General features: G+C 51.3%; 1 protein-coding gene across 4 annotated transcripts in view; it reads right to left on the bottom strand.

Moving 5' to 3' along the window:
- The window catches only part of LOC119978592 (chemokine-like protein TAFA-5), a 616,915-nt gene that overhangs the window by 371,553 nt on the left and 226,368 nt on the right, over positions 1 to 18,994 (bottom strand). For all 4 annotated transcript variants that reach the window (XR_005463500.1, XM_038820358.1, XM_038820359.1 and 1 more), the window contains exon 3: positions 13,728 to 13,855. Coding sequence is in view for 3 of the 4 variants with exons in the window: in XM_038820358.1 (XP_038676286.1) it covers positions 13,728 to 13,855 (128 nt within the window). In the remaining variant the exon portion in view is untranslated. The remainder of the gene's footprint in view (positions 1 to 13,727; positions 13,856 to 18,994) is intronic.

Consider the following 18,994-nt stretch of genomic DNA (forward strand, 5'->3'; position numbering starts at 1 on the left):
GGCGGAGGAGGAGCGCCGGCAGAGGAGCCGGAGCGGCAGCGGAGGAGCCGGAGCGGGAGCGGAGGAGCCGGAGCGGAGGAGCCGGAGAGGAGCCGGAGCGGCAGCGGAGGAGCCGGAGCGGAGGAGCCGGAGCGGCAGCGGAGCGGCGACAGCGACGGCAGAGGAGAGGCAGCGACAGGGGGGTCCAACAGCAGCAGGTCCATCCCCTCTCCCTCCCCCCCCCCCCCCCCCATGCGGGCCAGGAGCGGTGCGGCGGCGGCGGCCCCTCTTCTCTTCCCCCCCCCCCCACGCGGGCCAGGAGCGGTGCGGCGGCGGCGGCCCCTCTTCTCTCTTCCTCCCCCCCTCCCAACCAGCAGCGGGGCCCCCCCCCCCCAGCCAGCAGCGGGGACACCCCCCCCCCCAGCCAGCAGCGGGGACAACCCCCCCCCCCAGCCAGCAGCGGGGACACCACCCCCCCCCCCAGCCAGCAGCGGGGACACCCCCCCCCCCCAGCCAGCAGCGGGGACACCCCCCAACCCCCCCCCCAGCCAGCAGCGGGGACACCCCCCCCCCCCCAGCCAGCAGCGGGGACACCCCCCCCCCCAGCCAGCAGCGGGGACCCCCCCCCCAGCCAGCAGCGGGGACACCCCCCCCCCCCAACCGGCAGCGACCACCGGCCCACTCGCCCCTCCCCCCCCAACAGCAGTGACCACCACGTGGCAAGGACAAAGAGACAAAGGGACTCTCTCTCTCTCTCTCCTGGTTGAGTGGGGAGAGAAGACAAAAGAAAAAAGAGACTTGTATTTCTGTTCTTCCCAAAAGAAAACTGGTAAAGAGAAAAGGGGTAGGGGAAATAAATTTATAAAAAAAAAATATATATATATATATATACATATATAGATATATAATAATAAATAAAATAAAAATAGGGTGCGGAAAAGGGGGAAAAGAAGAACAAGGAGAGAAGAAAAGATGAAGGGGAAGGGGGAGAAAAAAGTGCCAGAAGGGAGCCAAGAGAAAGGGGGCACCGGAAGTAGACGGGGCAAAGGGCAAGCCAGCTCGGGCGAACGAGTCAACACGCGAAGCGGCGGGAAGGATGTTTCGCCGCATCTAGAAGAGCTGGACGGGCGGGCAACCTCTCCCCTGGGGTTAGAGGGGGGCGTGAATTGGAAGGAAGCCTTTGCCGAGGTGGTGAGGGAGCAGCTGCAGGCAATCAAGGCAGAGTTAAAAGCAGACGCAGAGGCTGCAGCACAGGCAGCAGTGACCAGGGCCATGTCAGGGGTGCAGCAGGTTCTGACCAGATTGGAGAAGAAAGTGGATGCCCAAGGGAAGATACTGGAAGCCCAAGGGAAGATACTGGAAGCCCAGGGGGCAACCATTAAAGAGCTGGAGAAGGCAGCGACTGACGCGAGCGACCGGGTCATATCCCTGGAGAGGGGAATGGTGAAACTGAGTGCAACACAGGGGAGCCTGAAGGGCAGGGTAGACGACCAGGAGATCAGCTCGAGAAGGCAAAATATTAAGATAGTGGGCCTGCCAGAGGGGATAGAGGGTAGAAATCCCACAACATTCGTGGCTGCGATGCTGGGCTCCTTAGTGGGGCGGGAAACTTTTCCCACCCCACCGGAAATGGACAGAGCTCATCGGTCACTGCGCCCGAAGCCCAAGGAAGGGGAAAAACCGAGAGCAGTTATAGCCAGACTGCACCGGTACCGGGATAGGGAGACAATCCTGCGCTGGGCCAAGGAGAATAGAGCCTGCAATTGGGACGGGCACGCTATCCGAATCTACGAGGATTTTGGAGCGGACATAGCTAAGAGACGGGCGGAGTTCAACAGAGCGAAAGCAGCTCTCTATAAGAACAAAGTACGTTTTGGTATGCTGTACCCAGCAAAACTCTGGGTCACATACCAACACAAGGAATATTTCTTTACAGCCCCTGCCGAGGCGAATAGATTCGTCGAGGAGCACGGGCTGGAAAAACGCCATGGGAAGTAGGGACGAGGGGCCCATGGCAAGGAGATACGTCATGCCGACGGGGGGGTGGGGAGGGGCGAGGCAAAGCCAGCCCCCTCCCCCCTGGCAGGAACACCCAGAACGGAAAACAACCCAATGCCCAAGGGCCCGCTCCAGGTGGGAGGCCAGGCCCCGGCACGAGGGAACGGGAGTACTGGAGAGGGGAGAGGGGAAGCGGGACAGCAACCTCCGAGAGGGGAGCCACCGTGCTAGCAGGAAAGCTAGCGAAGGGGGCGCGCAACAGAGCAGGGCCGCAGCGCACCCCCAACAGGGGGGAAGGCGCCAGGCAGGGGAGGGGGGGGATCACCCATCAAAGGTGGGAGAGCAAATGGGGACAGGAATGGGGGAGAGAGGGGCAATGGAGGGGTATACAGGGGTATCCCCAAAAGGGATAGAGCGGGGGGGGGGGGGGGCACTCGGGGGGCGAGAGACCAGGGAGGGGAAATGCAGGGACGAAGGAACAAAAGAGGCCAGTAAGGGAATAGGGCCACAAAGTGCCACAGACAAGGGCTCGAAACAGGGAACTGCTGCAAGCACCCACCCAGTACGGTCTGTGGGTGAAGGGGCCCCCCGGAGTGCAGGGGACTACCCGCGTGGCGGACACACAGTGGACGGCCACGGCGGGTGTCCCCGGGACAAGGGGGAACCCCGGAGCGCAGGGACCCGACCGCATGGGGAGAGCAGTGATAGTGGACATCCTGGACGGCCCCCTAACAAAGGGAAACCCCAGAGGGCAGGGGCGCGTCCACCGGACAAATATGGTTAACCCCACAGGAGCAAGGGGGCAGAAGCCCCCCACCAGAATAGTCACCTGGAACGTAAGGGGACTTAACGGCCCAGTGAAGAGATCTAGAGTCCTCACCCACCTTAGAAACATGAGGGCCGACATAGTCTTCCTCCAAGAGACGCACTTGAGGGAGCAGGACCAACTGCGGGTAAGAAAGGGCTGGGTGGGACAAACCTATCATTCCTGTTATGGGGCAAGGGCCAGGGGGGTGGCGATCCTGATTGGCAAGAGGACAATGTTTAGGGCGACAAAGACGGTTACGGACCCAGGGGGACGGTATGTCATGGTCAGCGGGGCCCTGGATGGGGCGCCGGTAGTTCTAGTTAACGTGTACGCGCCCAACTGGGACGACACGAGCTTCATCCAAAAGACCATGGCAGAAATCCCGGACATAGCGACGCACCGACTAATCATGGGGGGGGACTTCAACTGTGTACAGGACCCAACGACGGACAGATCAAACCCCAGAACGGGGAAAACCTCAAACATGGCAAGGGAACTCAGCCACTATATGGAGCAGATGGGAGCAGTAGACCCCTGGAGATTCGCCCACCCGGGGGAGAAAGAATTCTCTTTCTTCTCCCCAGTACACAACGTGTACACCAGAATTGACTTCTTTGTGGTGGGGAAAACGGTGCTTCCAGAGATAGACAAGGTGGAATACTCCGCAATTGTGATATCAGACCACGCTCCACACTACATGGATGTGCGGCTAGAGACGGGAAGGGCCCAGCGCCCCAAATGGAGGCTGGACGGTGCCTTACTAGCTGACAAGGCCTTCAGCGAAAGGATAGCGCAGGCCATAGCGGAGTACACTGAGATCAACCAAAACGGGGAGGTCTCACCCTCCACGTTCTGGGAAGCGCTTAAGGCCGTACTAAGAGGGGAAATCATAGCCTACAAAGCGCGAAGAGATAGGGAGGAAAGGGTGGCTAGGCAGAAGCTGGTCGACTCCATACTGGAGGTAGACCATAAATACTCCGAGGCCCCGACTGTAGAACTCCTGGCGGAGAGAAAAGAACTACAAAGGAACTTTGACCTGCTCTCCACCAGGAAAGCAGTACACCAACTCCGCCAGGCACGCGGGGCCCTATACGAACACGGAGACAAAGCCAGCCGCCTGTTGGCCCACCAGCTGAGAAAGCAGGCAGCCAGCAGAGAAATTGCGCAAATCAGAGATACCAGAGGCATGTTGGAAACAGAACCAGAGAGGATTAACAAAACCTTCAAGGCCTTCTACCAAGAGCTGTACACCTCAGAGCCCCCAACGGGGAAGGCTGGGATGAACCGGTTTCTTGACGGACTGAACATACCAGTTGTGGGAGAGGGCAGAAAACGGGATCTGGAAGCACCACTAGCACTGGGAGAGATCATGGAGAGCATTAGCTCCATGCAGGCGGGGAAGGCGCCGGGACCGGACGGATTCCCGGCGGACTTCTACAAAAAATTTGCGACAGCGCTGGCCCCGCACCTGCGGGAGATGTTCACAGACTCGCTAGCTAGGGGCACGTTGCCACCCACGTTAGCACAGGCCTCAATCTCGCTGATACCTAAGAAAGACAAAGACCCAACGGAATGTGGGTCATACAGACCCATATCTCTGCTGAATGCAGACGCCAAAATACTGGCCAAAATCCTAGCCAAAAGGCTAGAAGACTGTGTACCTGAGGTGGTCACAGAGGACCAGACGGGCTTTGTCAAAGGTAGACAGCTGACCGCGAACATCAGGCGCCTGCTGAACGTGATAATGACCCCCTCCGGGGAGAGAACACAAGAGGTGATCGTCTCCCTGGACGCAGAAAAGGCCTTCGACAGAGTCGAGTGGAAATACCTCATAGAGGTACTGGAGCGGTTCGGGCTTGGAACAGGGTTCACCGCTTGGGTAAAGCTCCTGTACAACGCTCCCATGGCGAGTGTACAGACCAACAATACCAACTCCCAATACTTCCAGCTGCACAGGGGCACCAGACAAGGATGCCCACTGTCCCCGCTGCTGTTCGCACTAGCAATTGAACCGCTAGCAATCGCGCTCAGGGCAGCAAAAAATTGGAGGGGGATCCGAAGGGGAGGTAGAGAGCACAGAGTCTCACTCTATGCGGATGATCTGCTCCTCTATATCTCGGACCCACAAAGCAGCATGGACGGAATCATCGCGCTCCTGAAAGAGTTTGGAGCCTTCTCGGGCTACAAACTCAACATGAGCAAAAGTGAGATCTTCCCATTACACCCGCAAGGGGGGGGGGGGGGGGGGGGGGGGGGGGCGCAGCACTAAAGGGGCTGCCGTTCAAACAAGCCCGACATAAATTCCGCTACCTGGGGATCCAAATAGCCCATGACTGGAAAGGGATCCACAAATGGAACCTCACCAGCCTGACGGAGGAAGTTAAAAAGGACCTGCAAAGATGGAACACACTCCCGCTCTCCCTCGCGGGGAGAGTTCAGACGATCAAAATGAACGTACTGCCCAGGTTCCTCTTCCTGTTTAGATCCATTCCGATCTACATCCCCAAGGCCTTTTTCAAAGCGCTGGACAAACTCATCATGGCGTTCGTATGGGGGGGGTAAAAATGCTAGGATCCCAAAGAAGGTCTTACAAAAAACAAAAACCAGGGGAGGGTTAGCCCTCCCGAATCTACAATTCTACCACTGGGCAGCAACAGCCGAGCGAGTAAGGGGATGGATCCAGGAGCCAGAAGCTGAGTGGGTGCGTGTGGAGGAGGCCTCCTCCCTCCGGGCCCTCGCCACGGCAGCACTCCCATCCCCACCCAAAAAACACTCCAGCAGCCCAGTGGTGACAGCCACCCTCCAATCCTGGAACCAAATGCGGCAGCAACTTGGCCTGACCAAAATGTCGAACAGGGCTCCCATCTGCAACAACCATAGGTTCAAACCAGCACTGACCGACGCCACCTTCAAAAGGTGGAGGCAGGACGGGGGGACACTGACAGTCAGGGACCTATACACGGACGACAGGATCGCAACACTGGACGAACTGACAGAGAAATTTCAGCTAGCTGGGGGGAACGAGCTACGGTACCTGCAGCTCAAAAACTTCCTACGAAAGGAGACAAGGACGTACCCACAACCGCCACGACAGACACTACTGGAAGACCTACTGGACGCAAGTATCCTAGAGAAAGGGAACTGTAGTGACATGTATGACCGACTGGTAGATAGGGACGACACCGTACTGGACGCAACAAGGAGGAAGTGGGAGGACGACCTGGGGATGGAGATAGGGTGGGGACTCTGGAGCGAAGCACTGCATAGGGTCAACTCCACCTCCACGTGCGCAAGGCTCAGCCTGACGCAACTAAAAGTGGTACATAGAGCCCACTTAACAAGAACCCGTATGAGTCGGTTCTTCCCGGAGGTGGAAGACAGATGTGAGCGGTGCCAAAGAGGCCCGGCCAACCACGCCCACATGTTCTGGTCTTGCCCCAGACTTGTGGAGTACTGGACAGCCTTCTTCGAGGCTATGTCCAAAGTGGTGGGGGTGAGGGTGGAGCCATGCACGATAGTGGCGGTCTTCGGGGTTTCAGACCAGCCAGATCTATTCCTGGGGAGGAGGGCGGACGCCCTTGCCTTTGCCTCCCTGATCGCCCGCCGTAGAATCCTGTTTGGCTGGCGGTCAGCAGCACCGCCCAGAGCTGCGGACTGGCTGTCCGACCTCTCGGAATCTCTCCAAATGGAGAAAATCAAATTTGCCATCCGAGGGTCGGACGACGGCTTCCACAGAACGTGGGAGCCATTCATGCAACTGTTCCGGGACCTATTTGTGGCCAATGTACAAGAGGAAGAATAGTCGGGGGAAGGTAGCGGGAGGGGGGGGGGGCTACAGGTTCGTTACGGGGGTTCGATGGCTACCTAAGGCCCAAAACCAAGCTAAATAAACATGTTGAGGGGGGGGGGGGGGGGGGGGGGCGCAGTTACTACTACGAAGATGCTTACCTGTAAATATGTATGTTAATTTTTGCGTGTTTGGTTTTTTGTTTTTTTTTTGTTTTGTCTCTCTCTCCTAACAATTTGTAATTTGTTCAATGTAAAATATGAAAACTGAATAAAAACATTTATAAAAAAAAATGTTTGATAATTCGCAGTGGGGCAAGATCAAAAATGATAAGATCTTGAGGTGGAGGATCGAACTCTCCACCTGTAATTACGATATAGTATATCGTCCTGGGAAGCTCAACGAGCCCCCAGGGGCCGTAGCCCGCGGCACATGCGCCGGCATGCAAGACGACCGACTACAGGCTATCCACGACGATCTCTGCCGACCGGGGGGTCACCCGGCTCGCCCATTACATCAAGGCCCACTACCTGCCCTTCTCCACCGAGGAGCTCAAAGCTGTAACCAGGAATTGCCAAACCTGTGTGGACTGTAAACCGCAATTCTATCGACCAGATAAGGCCCACCTGGTAAAGGCTTCCCGGCTCTTTGAACGCCTCAGTATTGATTTCAAAGAGCCACTTTGCAATACCTATTTCCTTAACATTATAGACGAGTTCTCCCGTTTCCCGTTTGCCATCCCATGCCCCGACATGACCACCCGCACCGTCATTAGAGCCCTGCATAGTGTCTTCATACAGTTTGGTTTCCCCAATTATGTCCACAGTGACAGGGGCTCGTCCTTCATGAGTGTCGAACTGCGTTAGTACCTGCTCAGTAAGGGCATCGCCTCGAGCAGGACTACCAGTTACAACCCCAGGGGTAACGGGCAGGTGGAGAGGGAGAACACGACTGTCTGGAAGACCGTCCTACTGACCCTACGGTCCAGGAAACTCCCGGTTTCCCACTGGCAGGAGGTCCTCCCCGATGCGCTCCACGCTATTCGGTCCCTCCTTTGCACGGCCACAAACCAGATTCCTCATGACCGCTTGTTTGTCTTCCCTAGGGGAACTACCACAGGGGCCTCGCTTCCGCCCTGGCTGAGGACACCAGGCCCTGTCCTCCTTCGGAAACACGTTCGGACCCATAAGACCGACCCCCTGATAGAGAGGGTCCAGCTCCTGCAGTCGAACACACACTATGCATACGTCGAACACCCCGATGGCCGGCAGGATACCGTCTCCCTCCGAGACTTGGTGCCCGCAGGCTCCTCCACCACGACCACTAATGTACCCCCCACACTATACCCTGCCCAATCCCCCCCCCCCCCCCCCGTGTCCTGCGCTCCCGCACCTATTTGGTTTCCACGCTCCCTTCCACCCGGCACACCAGTCCGCAGGAACAAAGCTCCGGAAGAACCGCCCCCAGAGTCCACCACCGGGCCTGCACCAAACACACTTCCACAGCCACCCGAAACGGCTGCGACACCAGTGCTTCGGCGATCACAACGTATGATCCGGGCACCGGACCGACTGAATTTGTGAACCCGTCACCCCCGCCGGACTTAGTTTTTTTTTGCAGGGGGTGAATGTGGTGAGTGTATAAACACTAGTAATTCACCAGTATATTGTGTTGCATTATGCCATGCCATTAACCCTGTGGGCTCCATCTATGGGCCACTGTGTGGCTTCACCCACAGGGGGAGATGTGGAGCATGTACGGGCTCCGCCCATGGCTCCGCCCCTTATAGGAAGTATAAGAGCAGCTGACCTGCGCGACCACCTTCAGTAATGCACCAGTCGCAGGCAGGCAAAGTTGGAAGCTGATTAAAACCACTGTTTACTTCGACTCGAAGTGAATTGATGGTTGCATCATGCCTCTCCCACCTCCAGAACTCCACCACCCTCCAACTTTAAAAAATTCTCCACTCGCCTTTGAATCCTCTGCTAATTAATTCACACTTATTCCCCTTGGATATTTTCTGCGATGCTAAGGAAGCAGTTCCTTCCTATCTGCTCTATACAGGCCCCTCGTTATTTCATAAACCTCAATTAAATCTCCCCTTAGCCCCATCTGCTAAAAAGTAAATAACTCCAGCCAGTCCATTTTTTTCCTCATAGCTAAAAGGTCTCTATTCCTGGCAACGTCCTTTTAAATCTGCCCTCTCTCACGTGATGATATCCTTTTTGTAATGTGATAACCGGGACATCACACGGTTGCGGTCTAACTAGTATTTAATAGAGCTCTATCTTAACCTCCCTGCTCAGCTAATAAAGGGAAGTATCCCATTTGCCTTCTTAACTGCCATAGCTACCTGTCCTGCTACATTTAGGGATTTGTGAACATGCACATAACGTACCTCTGTTCTCTACACCCTATTACTGTCCTATCATTTGGCATGTATCTCCTTGCTTTGTTTGCAAGGACTGCACAAAACTGCACAATTTCCCATATTGAATTCCATTTGCCACTTCACTGCACATCTGACCAGTCCATTGCTATCTGCTTGTGGTCGGCAGCTTTCTGTCTCTCTATCAACCGCATGGCCAATTTTTGTATCATCTGCAAGTTTCTTAATCATGTCCCCTCCATTTAAGTTTAAATCATTGGCGTATACCACAAAATGCAAGGGCGCCAGGTCTGAACCCTGTGCAACCCCACTGGAAACAGCCTAAAAGTCTCTTATGGGCTTTCAAATGCCGGGCCAGTAATCCTGTCCTTGTTAATTAAAATGAAAAAAAGAGAGGAATAAAAAGAGGTTGACAGCCGGGGAAAGAAACAGTCGCTTATTTATCTGCGGTCAATGCTGATCTCAGCATGGTAATCTTCAAAAAGACAGAAAATGGTAGCAAAGAACTGAGATTAAAAACGGATACAGGAATCATAGAATCCCTACAGTGCAGAAGTAGACCATTTGGCTCATCGCGTATGCACTGACCCTCTGAGACAGCAACCAACCTAGGCCCACTCCCCTGCCCTATATCTGTAAGCCCACCTAACCTGCATATCTCTGCACGCTAAGGGGCATATTTAGCATGGCCAGTCCACCTAACCCGTACATCCTTTGACTGTGGGAGGAAACTGGAGTACCCAGAGGAAACCTATGCAGACACAAGAAGAATGTGCAAATTCCACACAAGCTGTCACCCAAGGCCGGAATTGAACCCAGGTCCCTGGTGCTGTGAGGCAACAGTGCAACAGTGCTAACCGCTGTGTGTCCCCTCCCCCCAAGGGCATGGTAGCGCAGCTGACCTCGAAGTCAGTGTTGTAGTGCAGGACAGGTGAATTTAAGGAGTACACACCTCTTTTTGTAGGCACAAGCTGTCAGGTCGGCGGGGAGGGGGGGGGGGGGGGGTGTCCTGAGGGGAGCCAGTGTGGTTGTGGTTGGCCAGAGGTTAGATTCTTCTAACATCTTCTGGCTAACTATTTGTGTGACACAGATGGAACCCACCAAAACTTGCAATGTAAATCACATCTCCGGATGGATGGCAGCAGAGGGCTTTAGGGAAATTGCCCAGAGGAAGTTACCACTTTTGCGTAATTGTCATGCAAACCAGTACCTTTGAACCTAAGAGGAAAATTCCCCAGCATATCTTGAGGGCACCCTCCAAAACTAACAGTTACGGTATTGATCCAAGGCCTTGTCAGAGGTTCCCTGAGCAACATTCTACATCTGCAATGTGGCACTGAATTGTGAAATCTTTACTGCAGGTCACTTCGGGTTCGTAGCCTTGATTTTCAGGACAAAATCAGGATAACCCAGGACAAATCCTGAGTGGGAGTAAAGGGGTGGGGGTAGGACACAGTTCAAGATTCATTACATGCATTGTTATATGTGTGGTATAAAAGCTCTATAGTATGTAAATCTTGGAAAATCTTGGAATATATGATTTATCATATATGTCATTTGTTCTACCCTTTCTACCAACACTCCTGCACCTTCTAAACTTTATACCAAAATACCAACCCTAGCTGAATCTCCACCATTTGCTGTTTGCTGATCCTTATCATTTTGCCTTTAGGTATCATTGGAGCGAGTGTTGATTCACGGTGACACTATTCAGTTTCTGAAGTATATTTTCTTTCTTGTCAAATATATTATGGACAAGTTGGCTATTTTTACTTCAATTATTTTACTTGCTGCCATAATAGCAGCATGCATGTTAGAATACCTTTAATGTAATAAAATAAATTATGACAAATAGTGCTATCCTTGTGTGTAATGCAGTGTTACACATTACCTTTGTTTGTGTGGGATGGGGGATTGGGGGGGGAGGTTTTGGGGGTGGGTGGGGTGGGGAGTGGGGGGAAGACTGTTCACCTCCAAAATGTGTCACTGGTCCATTATTACTGTGCTCGCCAGCATTTGAAGGATTTCATTGATAAATTAGCATATTCTCTGTTGGTACTGGATATTGTTTTCTAACAAGTGAGCACTCTTCAGCCAGATGATTAAACATTTTGATGTTTATTATGGTTAAAAGACTCATTCTCTGCTTGAAACATGTTAAAGGATCATTATCACAGGTACAATGAGATTCACTGCTACTTTATCATAACCCATTCACAGTTTCCATCCTTATAAATTGAATAATTGAAAGCTCTGTCTTCTCAAAACTATATTAGTGGCTTGTTAATTTGAAGAGAAAACACTTTGCTCCCATTTTTCTAGCAAGGGGAATGGTGCACCCATATCAACAATGAAGACCAGTAAATAACCTATGGATGTTGCCAATATACGCTTGCCTCTTTGTAGTACTTTTGCTCCAGATCATTTCAGGTTAATATGATCCAATGCTACATTTGCTTGCATAGTTGTTGTTGTTGACCAAAGTACCTTTCTATAATAACAATACTAAGCTGTGAATCTTGGCTCTGTGGTAGTATCTCACTTGAATCAAAAGGTTGTGGGGTCAATTTCCACTTCGGGAGCTGAGCAAATAATGTAGGCTGACATTTTAGTGCAGTGCTTTTCTTTGTCTGAGGGAGTACTTCACTGTTGGTGTCTTTAAGATGCTCCCTCATCTTAAAGATGCCCCCTCAAGTGAATGAAAAATGCCCCAAGAGAAAGATCTCATGGCATAATCTAAAGGAAAGCAAGAGAGTTCTGCTTGGTGTCCTACCCAATCTTTATTCCTCAAGCAATCTTGCTGAAAGAAGTGATTTTGTAATTGTCCCATTGCTGTTTATGGGCCTTCGCTGTGTGCAAATGGATGTTCGCACTTCCATATTACAATGATGTTTACGCCTCAAAAGCACTTCAAAGGCTACATAGCGATCTGGGATCTCCTTATAGGCTGCGTAAATGAAGGTTTATTCTTGCCTACTTTAATGTTGCACACTGTTTCATGTACCTAGTCATCTGTATTGATCCCCCGTTCGAGGCTATTGTTTCCTTCTCTTCTTCACTCAGGAGAACGCATTATTCAAATATAATGTAATGTTGTAATTCATTTCATGGATCTCTTTTCATGAAGGTCTGTTAGAACATAGAACATAGAACAGTACAGCACAGAACAGGCCCTTCGGCCCTCGATGTTGTGCCGAGCAATGATCACCCTACTCAAACCCACGTATCCACCCTATATCCGTAACCCAACAACCCCCCCCTTAACCTTACTTTTTAGGACACTACGGGCAATTTATCATGGCCAATCCACCTAACCTGCACATCTTTGGACTGTGGGAGGAAACCGGAGCACCCGGAGGAAACCCACGCACACACGGGGAGGATGTGCAGACTCCACACAGACAGTGGCCCAAGCCGGAATCGAACCTGGGACCCTGGAGCTGTGAAGCAATTGTGCTATCCACAAGGCTACCGTGCTGCCCATAGTTTATGGATTCCATCTATTCCCTCCTGCACTGAATATTTTACTTTTAATCGATACTTCCCACTCTTACTTTCAAAATCAATTGCAAAATAGTAAGATAAGTTAAAAATGGTATTGCAATTGAAAGCCTTCTGTAAAGAATCACCTCTTTCTACTCTCATGCTGTTACATCTGGTATCGTCTCAGTATCTATCCTTGGTCCCCGCCTTTTTCTCACCTACATACCAATCTTCGGCAGCTGCATGCGAAAGTACTGCGTGAGTTTTCACATGTACATTGATGGCATCCCGCTCTGCCCCAGAACCCCTCCTGACTCCTCCACTGCTGCAAAATTGTCAGATTGCTTCTCTGACAGCCAGTACTGGATGTGCAGAGATTCCTCCACATAAATATTGTGAAGACCAAAGTCATCACTTTTGGTCCCTGCCACTAAATCCCTGCCCCACCATTGATCCCAACCCTCTCCGTGCTGTTACATCTGATAGGTTCCAACCGTATATCCTTGCCGTCATTAACAATGCCTATTTCCACCTCGATCACATTGCCTGACTCCAATATTGCCTCAGCCCATCTGTTGCTGAAAGCCTCATCCACAACTTTATTGCGTCTGCACTTGGCTAGTCTAACATACCCCTGGCTGGCCTCCACAGTCCTTCAAATTTCAAAACCCTGTTGTCAATGTCTTAACCCATGCCACATCCCATTTATCTGTCACTGCTGGTGCTCAACTGGTCTGTATTGACTCAAGGTCATGTAAAGCCTTAGACTTTAAAATTCTTACCATAGTTTTCAAATCCCTTCATAGCCACATCCTTCCCTGTCTTTGTACCCTTCTCCAGTGTTACAACCCTCGGAGATATCTGTGTCCCTCCAATACTGGCCTCTTCAATATTCCAAATTTTAATTTCCCTACCATTGCCTGCCATGCCATCAGCTACCAAAGCTCCAAGCACTGTAATTCCCTCCTTAAACCCTCTTCACCGCTCTAGTTAACTCCTATGAGATGCTCCTTAAAACCTTTTGGCCAAGTTGTTGGTCATCAGTTCAAATATATCCTTACGTGTTTTGGTGTCAAATTATGTTTGATTATCCATGAAGGGCCTTGCAACCTTTTAATCTGTTGAAGGCACTATATAAATGCAAGTTTGTCTGACAGATTTTGAAGTGACATGAAAATTAGATTGACTTTTGTCTTTGTAAAATGTAAAAGCTTATCTTTGGAGAGAAAAAAAGCGGTTTGAATAAGATCACATTTTTGATACAGGCACTCAGAATGGCCTACCGTTATTGTCTTTATTCGACCACCTGGTTGCGTGCAGGTCCAGCCTGACTTGTTCATTAATAAACCACAGATTTCTCCTTCTGAACAGGGGATCATTTCACACCACTGCTTGCTCTTTACAACTCGCACTGCAAATAAAAGAGGGAATTGTTAGACCTCTTGAAAAATTATTTATAGAAACACGCTTCCAATAAATACAAGATGGAGACTGTATGGAGCAGTAGGTTCACCAAATCAGAAGATGATGGAGGGTTACCTTCCTGCCCATCTAAAACACCCATGCAGAAGCGCCCGACATGCCGTTCCAGCAAGCCTGACACACTGGCACAGTGCTGTTACAACCCGCAAAATGCTCCTTGGGTTCGACCCAGTGATGCAAGCCTTCTCTGTTTGTTCCGTGTCTGTCTTCCAATTGAAATGAATTTGGCCACTGTTAATCTGACCTGAGTAGATGTGGGCACACAGCTAAAAACTGCACACAATTTGTCACTGAATCAACAGTCTCATTAGCTAGCTAAAAGATGGCAACTGTACAAAATGGACAAAGCTGTAGTAATGCAGTACGGAATGTTCTACTGAGATTGGCATTAAGGCAGATCATCAGGCCAGATAGAGAAAGGATTGCTCTGCACTTAGCTGGGTTACAGATGGGCTAAGAGTACTTGATGCTGAGAATGGATGGCAAAAATAAGATGTGTGTGTCATTCAGCAGCAATGACGCACCACAATCTCAAGAAATCCATAAAATGTAAAGTTCCTTTTGTAAAATAAAAGAAAGTACAAGATCGACAGACCCTGATAAAATCCAAATGAATTCCTTGCAACATTGTTCCTTCCTGTCATGTGAAGTTAGACTGTCAGAACTGTTGTCAAATTTGGTCTGTCAAAATCTCCAGCAACTCAGTGCAAGATTCCAAACAGGAACACAGATACACAGAACATAGGAGCAGGAGTAGGCCATTCGGCCTTTCGAGCCTGCTCTGCTATTTAATATGATCATGGAAACAAATCATTTTTTTCTGCAAAGAATGTGAAAGTTAAGACTAAAGGCTGAGTCATGTGATACCCCAACTCCCACCACTGACTATAAGTTAGTGGTGAGCCCACTGAAGGGGGTCCTGCCCCACAGCCTTTCTGGATCAGGAATCCTGCCTCAGAGAGATGTCGGCCAATCAGAGGGATCATAGAATCATAGAATCCCTACAATGCAGAAGAATCCATTCGGCCCATCGGGTCTGCACTGATCCTTGGAAAGAACACCCGACCTAGACCCTACCCCCCCCCCCAACCCCCATTACCCCACTTAATGTTTTGGTCACTAAGGGGCAATTTAGCAGGGCCACACCACCTACCCTAATCTTTGGAATGTGGGAGGAAACCCGGAGGAAACCAACGGGGAGAAGTGCATACTCCACACAGACAGTAACCTGAAGCTGGAATTGAAGCCAGGTCCTGTTGCTGTGAGGCAGCAGTGCCAATTAACCACTGTGCCACCCCTTTTGTTTAGTCTGTTTTCTGCACTAAGGAACTCAACCCGTTGGAACTCCTCAGAGCATAAGGAGATCGGGATTCCCGAACTCTCGATACCCAGATGTGATCCCCGAACCCGCACAAAGCCCCAACTCATCTATAAAGAGGTCTCCAGGCCCCTCCGCGCCAACGTAGGGCACCCTGGGCCTGATGGCAGCATGGGAAAAAGACCAGCTTGTCACCCTGACAGTGCCAGCCTGGTAGTGCCCCTAACAACTGGCAGTTCCACCTGGGCACCTTGGCAATGCCAGGCTGGCATCAAGTTGGCACTTCCATGGTGCCAGGCAGGCACTGCCAACGTGCCCTGATGGCACCAACAGCGCCAGGGTGCCACACTGTCTAGAGGGCAAGCACCTGGGGGCCTCCGATCCACTGGGAGATCCTCCACATGCCGTTCTGCCTGATCCCTGCTTGTGGATGGAGGTGTGCAGCGTTGGATCAGATTTTGGGTCAGCATTTTGCGATCTTGCCAGGTGCCAAGTTGAGAGGCCCTGGCTGGGGGGTTTGGGAGGGGTGGAGGGGGAGAGAGAGACAGTGTGGGGGAGGATCTGGTGTTTGAGATGTCATGGGGGAGGGCAACCTGGGGGGTAGGGTAAAGCATGGTGGAGGGGATTGCCAGTCCTCTGGGGCCCATCAAGGAGGGACCCACCTGCCCACCACCAGCCCATGCACGGAAACCTGTCAAGCTGACAAACTTAGCCTGGGCATCTCCTATTGTTCATTAAGGGCTTCAGTTGACTCACTGGCAGGCCCACTATCTGAATTCTTTCCCACCACTGGTGTAATTCTAGCGGGTACGGGGATGAGTGGGAAAGCAGAGTGTAGGTTGCCTGCTGTATTTTACAAGCCAACCACAATCAAAACTGTTGGTGGCAGTGTGTTGAAATCAGCCCCGTGATGCAGAACCAGGACTTTATGTGGCAGGGTGATTCATTTCCTGTACGAATTTATAGCGGAACTAGCTTTGTGTATGTTTTTATGTTTATGGTATGAATAAAACATTGGAGCAAGTCTTAAAATGTGCTAAGTAACTTAAGATGATCAGTCAGTGTCATTTTGCCTTAACCACTACAGTTCTCATTGCTCTTGTTATTCAAACTATTGAGGTGCTAGTCAAGAAAACTTGTAATTGGCCAATATAAACATATAGGGCAGGATTCTCCCCTACCCAGCGGTGCGGGCTGTACCGGCGCCGCGGAATGGCGTGAACCACTCCGGTGTCGGGTTGCCCGGAAGGTGCGGAATCCTCCACACCTTCATGGGATAGGCTGGCGCCGGCGGGGTTAGTGCAGCGCCATCTGGCGCGGAAGGGCTTGGCGCCGTGCCAACCAGCACGGAACGGCCTCCGTGAATTGGCTCATGCACAGGAGTGCCAGCGTGTGCTGGCGTCATCCCAGCGCATGCGCAGGGGAGATCTTCTCATCCCCGGCCATGGCGGAGGTTGATAGCAGCCAGCGCGGAGGGGAAGAGTGCCCCCATGGCACAGACCTGCCCGCGGATCGGTGGGCCCCGATCACGGGCCAGACCACCGTGGGGGCACCCCCCGGGGCCAGATACCCCCCCCCCCCCCCAAGGACTCTGCAGGCCGCCCCTAGAGCCAGGTCCCACCAGTACAGACCTGGTTTGATATACGCCCGTGGGACCGGCCGAAAACGGACGGCCGCTGGGCCCATCGTGGGCCGGAGAATCGCCGGTGGGACCGCTGCCAGCGGCCGGCGACCTGCACAACACAATTCCTGTCCCCGCCAAAACACCGGCGACGGGGAATTCGGCAGCCGGCAACGGGGCCGCGGGGCGGGATTCATGCCGACCCCCGGTGATTCTGCGGCCTGGTGATGGGGTTGGAGAATTCCGCCCATGATCTAGGAGCAGGGGTAGGCCACTCAGCCCTTCAAGCCTGCTCTGTCATTCAATGAGATACTAACTGATATGACAGTAGCATCCTCCCGCCTATCCCTGGTAACCCGTCACCCTCTTCTTTATCAAGAACTAATCGACCACTGCCTTGAAAACATTCAAAACTCTGCTTCCACTGCCTCCTGAGGAAAAGAGTTCCAGAGACTCATTAACCTCTTGAGGGGAAAAAAATCTAATTTCTGTCTTAAATGGGTGACCCCTGAAACCTGTGGAATTCACTACCCCAAAGTGCAGTGGATGCCGGCACATTGATTAAATTTAAGGTGGGAAGGGGCAGATTTTTAATTATTAATGGGTTGGAGTGTTAAGGATTACGGGCAGGAAAGTGGAGTTGAGGCTGAGATGAGATTAGTTATGATCGTATTGAATGGCGGAGCGGGCTCGAGAGACTGAATTGCCTTCTCCTGGTCCTGATACTCATGTTCTTATTTTTAAATCATGACCCCTAGTTCTTGATTCTTTCACAAGAGGAAACATCTTCTCCACATCCATCCTGTCAATACCCCTCAGGGCATTTTTTATTTCAATAAAGTTACCTCTTACTCTTCTAAACTCCAGCAGATACAAGACTGGCCTGTCCAACCTTTCCATAGAATTTACAGTGTGGAAGGAGGCCATTCGGCCCATCGAATCCGCACCCATCCCTCGGAAACAGCACCCCACTCAAGCCCACATCTCCGCCTTGACCTTGTAACCCCACCTTACCTTCTTTTGGTCACTAAGCGCAATTTACCATGGCCAATCCACCTAACCTGCACATCTTTGGACTGTTGGCGGAAACCGGAGCACCCGGAGAAAACACACGCAGACACGGGGAGGACATGCAGACTGCACACAGTGACCCAAGCCGGGAATCGAACCTGGGACCCTGAAGCTGTGAAGCAACAGTGCTAACCACTGTGCTACCGTGCTGCCCACATTTTCACGTAAGATAGCCTGCCCATTTTTGGTATTAGCTTAGTATACCTGAAATGTTTCTAATGCATTTACATCCTTCCTTAAAGAAGGAGACCAATGTTGCACATAATGTTCCATATGTAGTATCACCAGTGTCCTGTACAACTGATGCATAACCTCCCTACTTTTGTATTCATTTCCCCTCACAATAAATGATAAAATTTTATTAGCTTTCCTAATTACTTGCCGTACCTGCATACTAACCTTTTGAGATTCATGAACTAGGACACCCAGATCCCTCGAACGTCAGAGCTCTGCAATCTCTCAACATTTTAATAATATACTTTTTTTTAAATTCTTCCTGCCAAAATGGACAATTTCACATCTGCTCACTTTACACTCAATTTGTCAGATATTTGCTAACACACTTAACCTAACTATGGCCCCTTGTAGCCTCCTTTGTCCTTTTCACAACTTGCTTTCCTACCTAACTTTATATCATCAACAGATTTAGCAACCAAACCTTTGATTCCTTGATCCAAGTTATTTATATGAATTACACAAAGTTGAGGTCACAGCTCTGGCCCCTGTGGCACAACGTTAGCTACTTCCCATCAACCAGAAAAAGATCAATTTGTGCCAACTCTCTGTTTCCTGTTAGCTAACTAATCTCCAATCCATGTCAATATGTTACCCCCCCCCCCCCCCCCCAGACCATGAGCTTTTATGTTTCACAATAATCTTTGATGTGGCACCTCACCATATGCATTCTGGAAATCTGAGTGCAGTACATCCATACAGTCCCCTTGTTATGGTAGTGTCCCTTTAAGAAAAGTGTGTATTATCAAATGGCTTCAGTGATGCCAATGTGTGGGTGGAGCTGGGCTGTGGTACTGGGTTTTACTTTCATTTTGAGCTGGAAG

Source organism: Scyliorhinus canicula, chromosome 15 (genome assembly GCF_902713615.1).
Source record: "Scyliorhinus canicula chromosome 15, sScyCan1.1, whole genome shotgun sequence".
In the NCBI taxonomy this organism is placed as follows: Eukaryota; Metazoa; Chordata; class Chondrichthyes; order Carcharhiniformes; family Scyliorhinidae; genus Scyliorhinus; species Scyliorhinus canicula.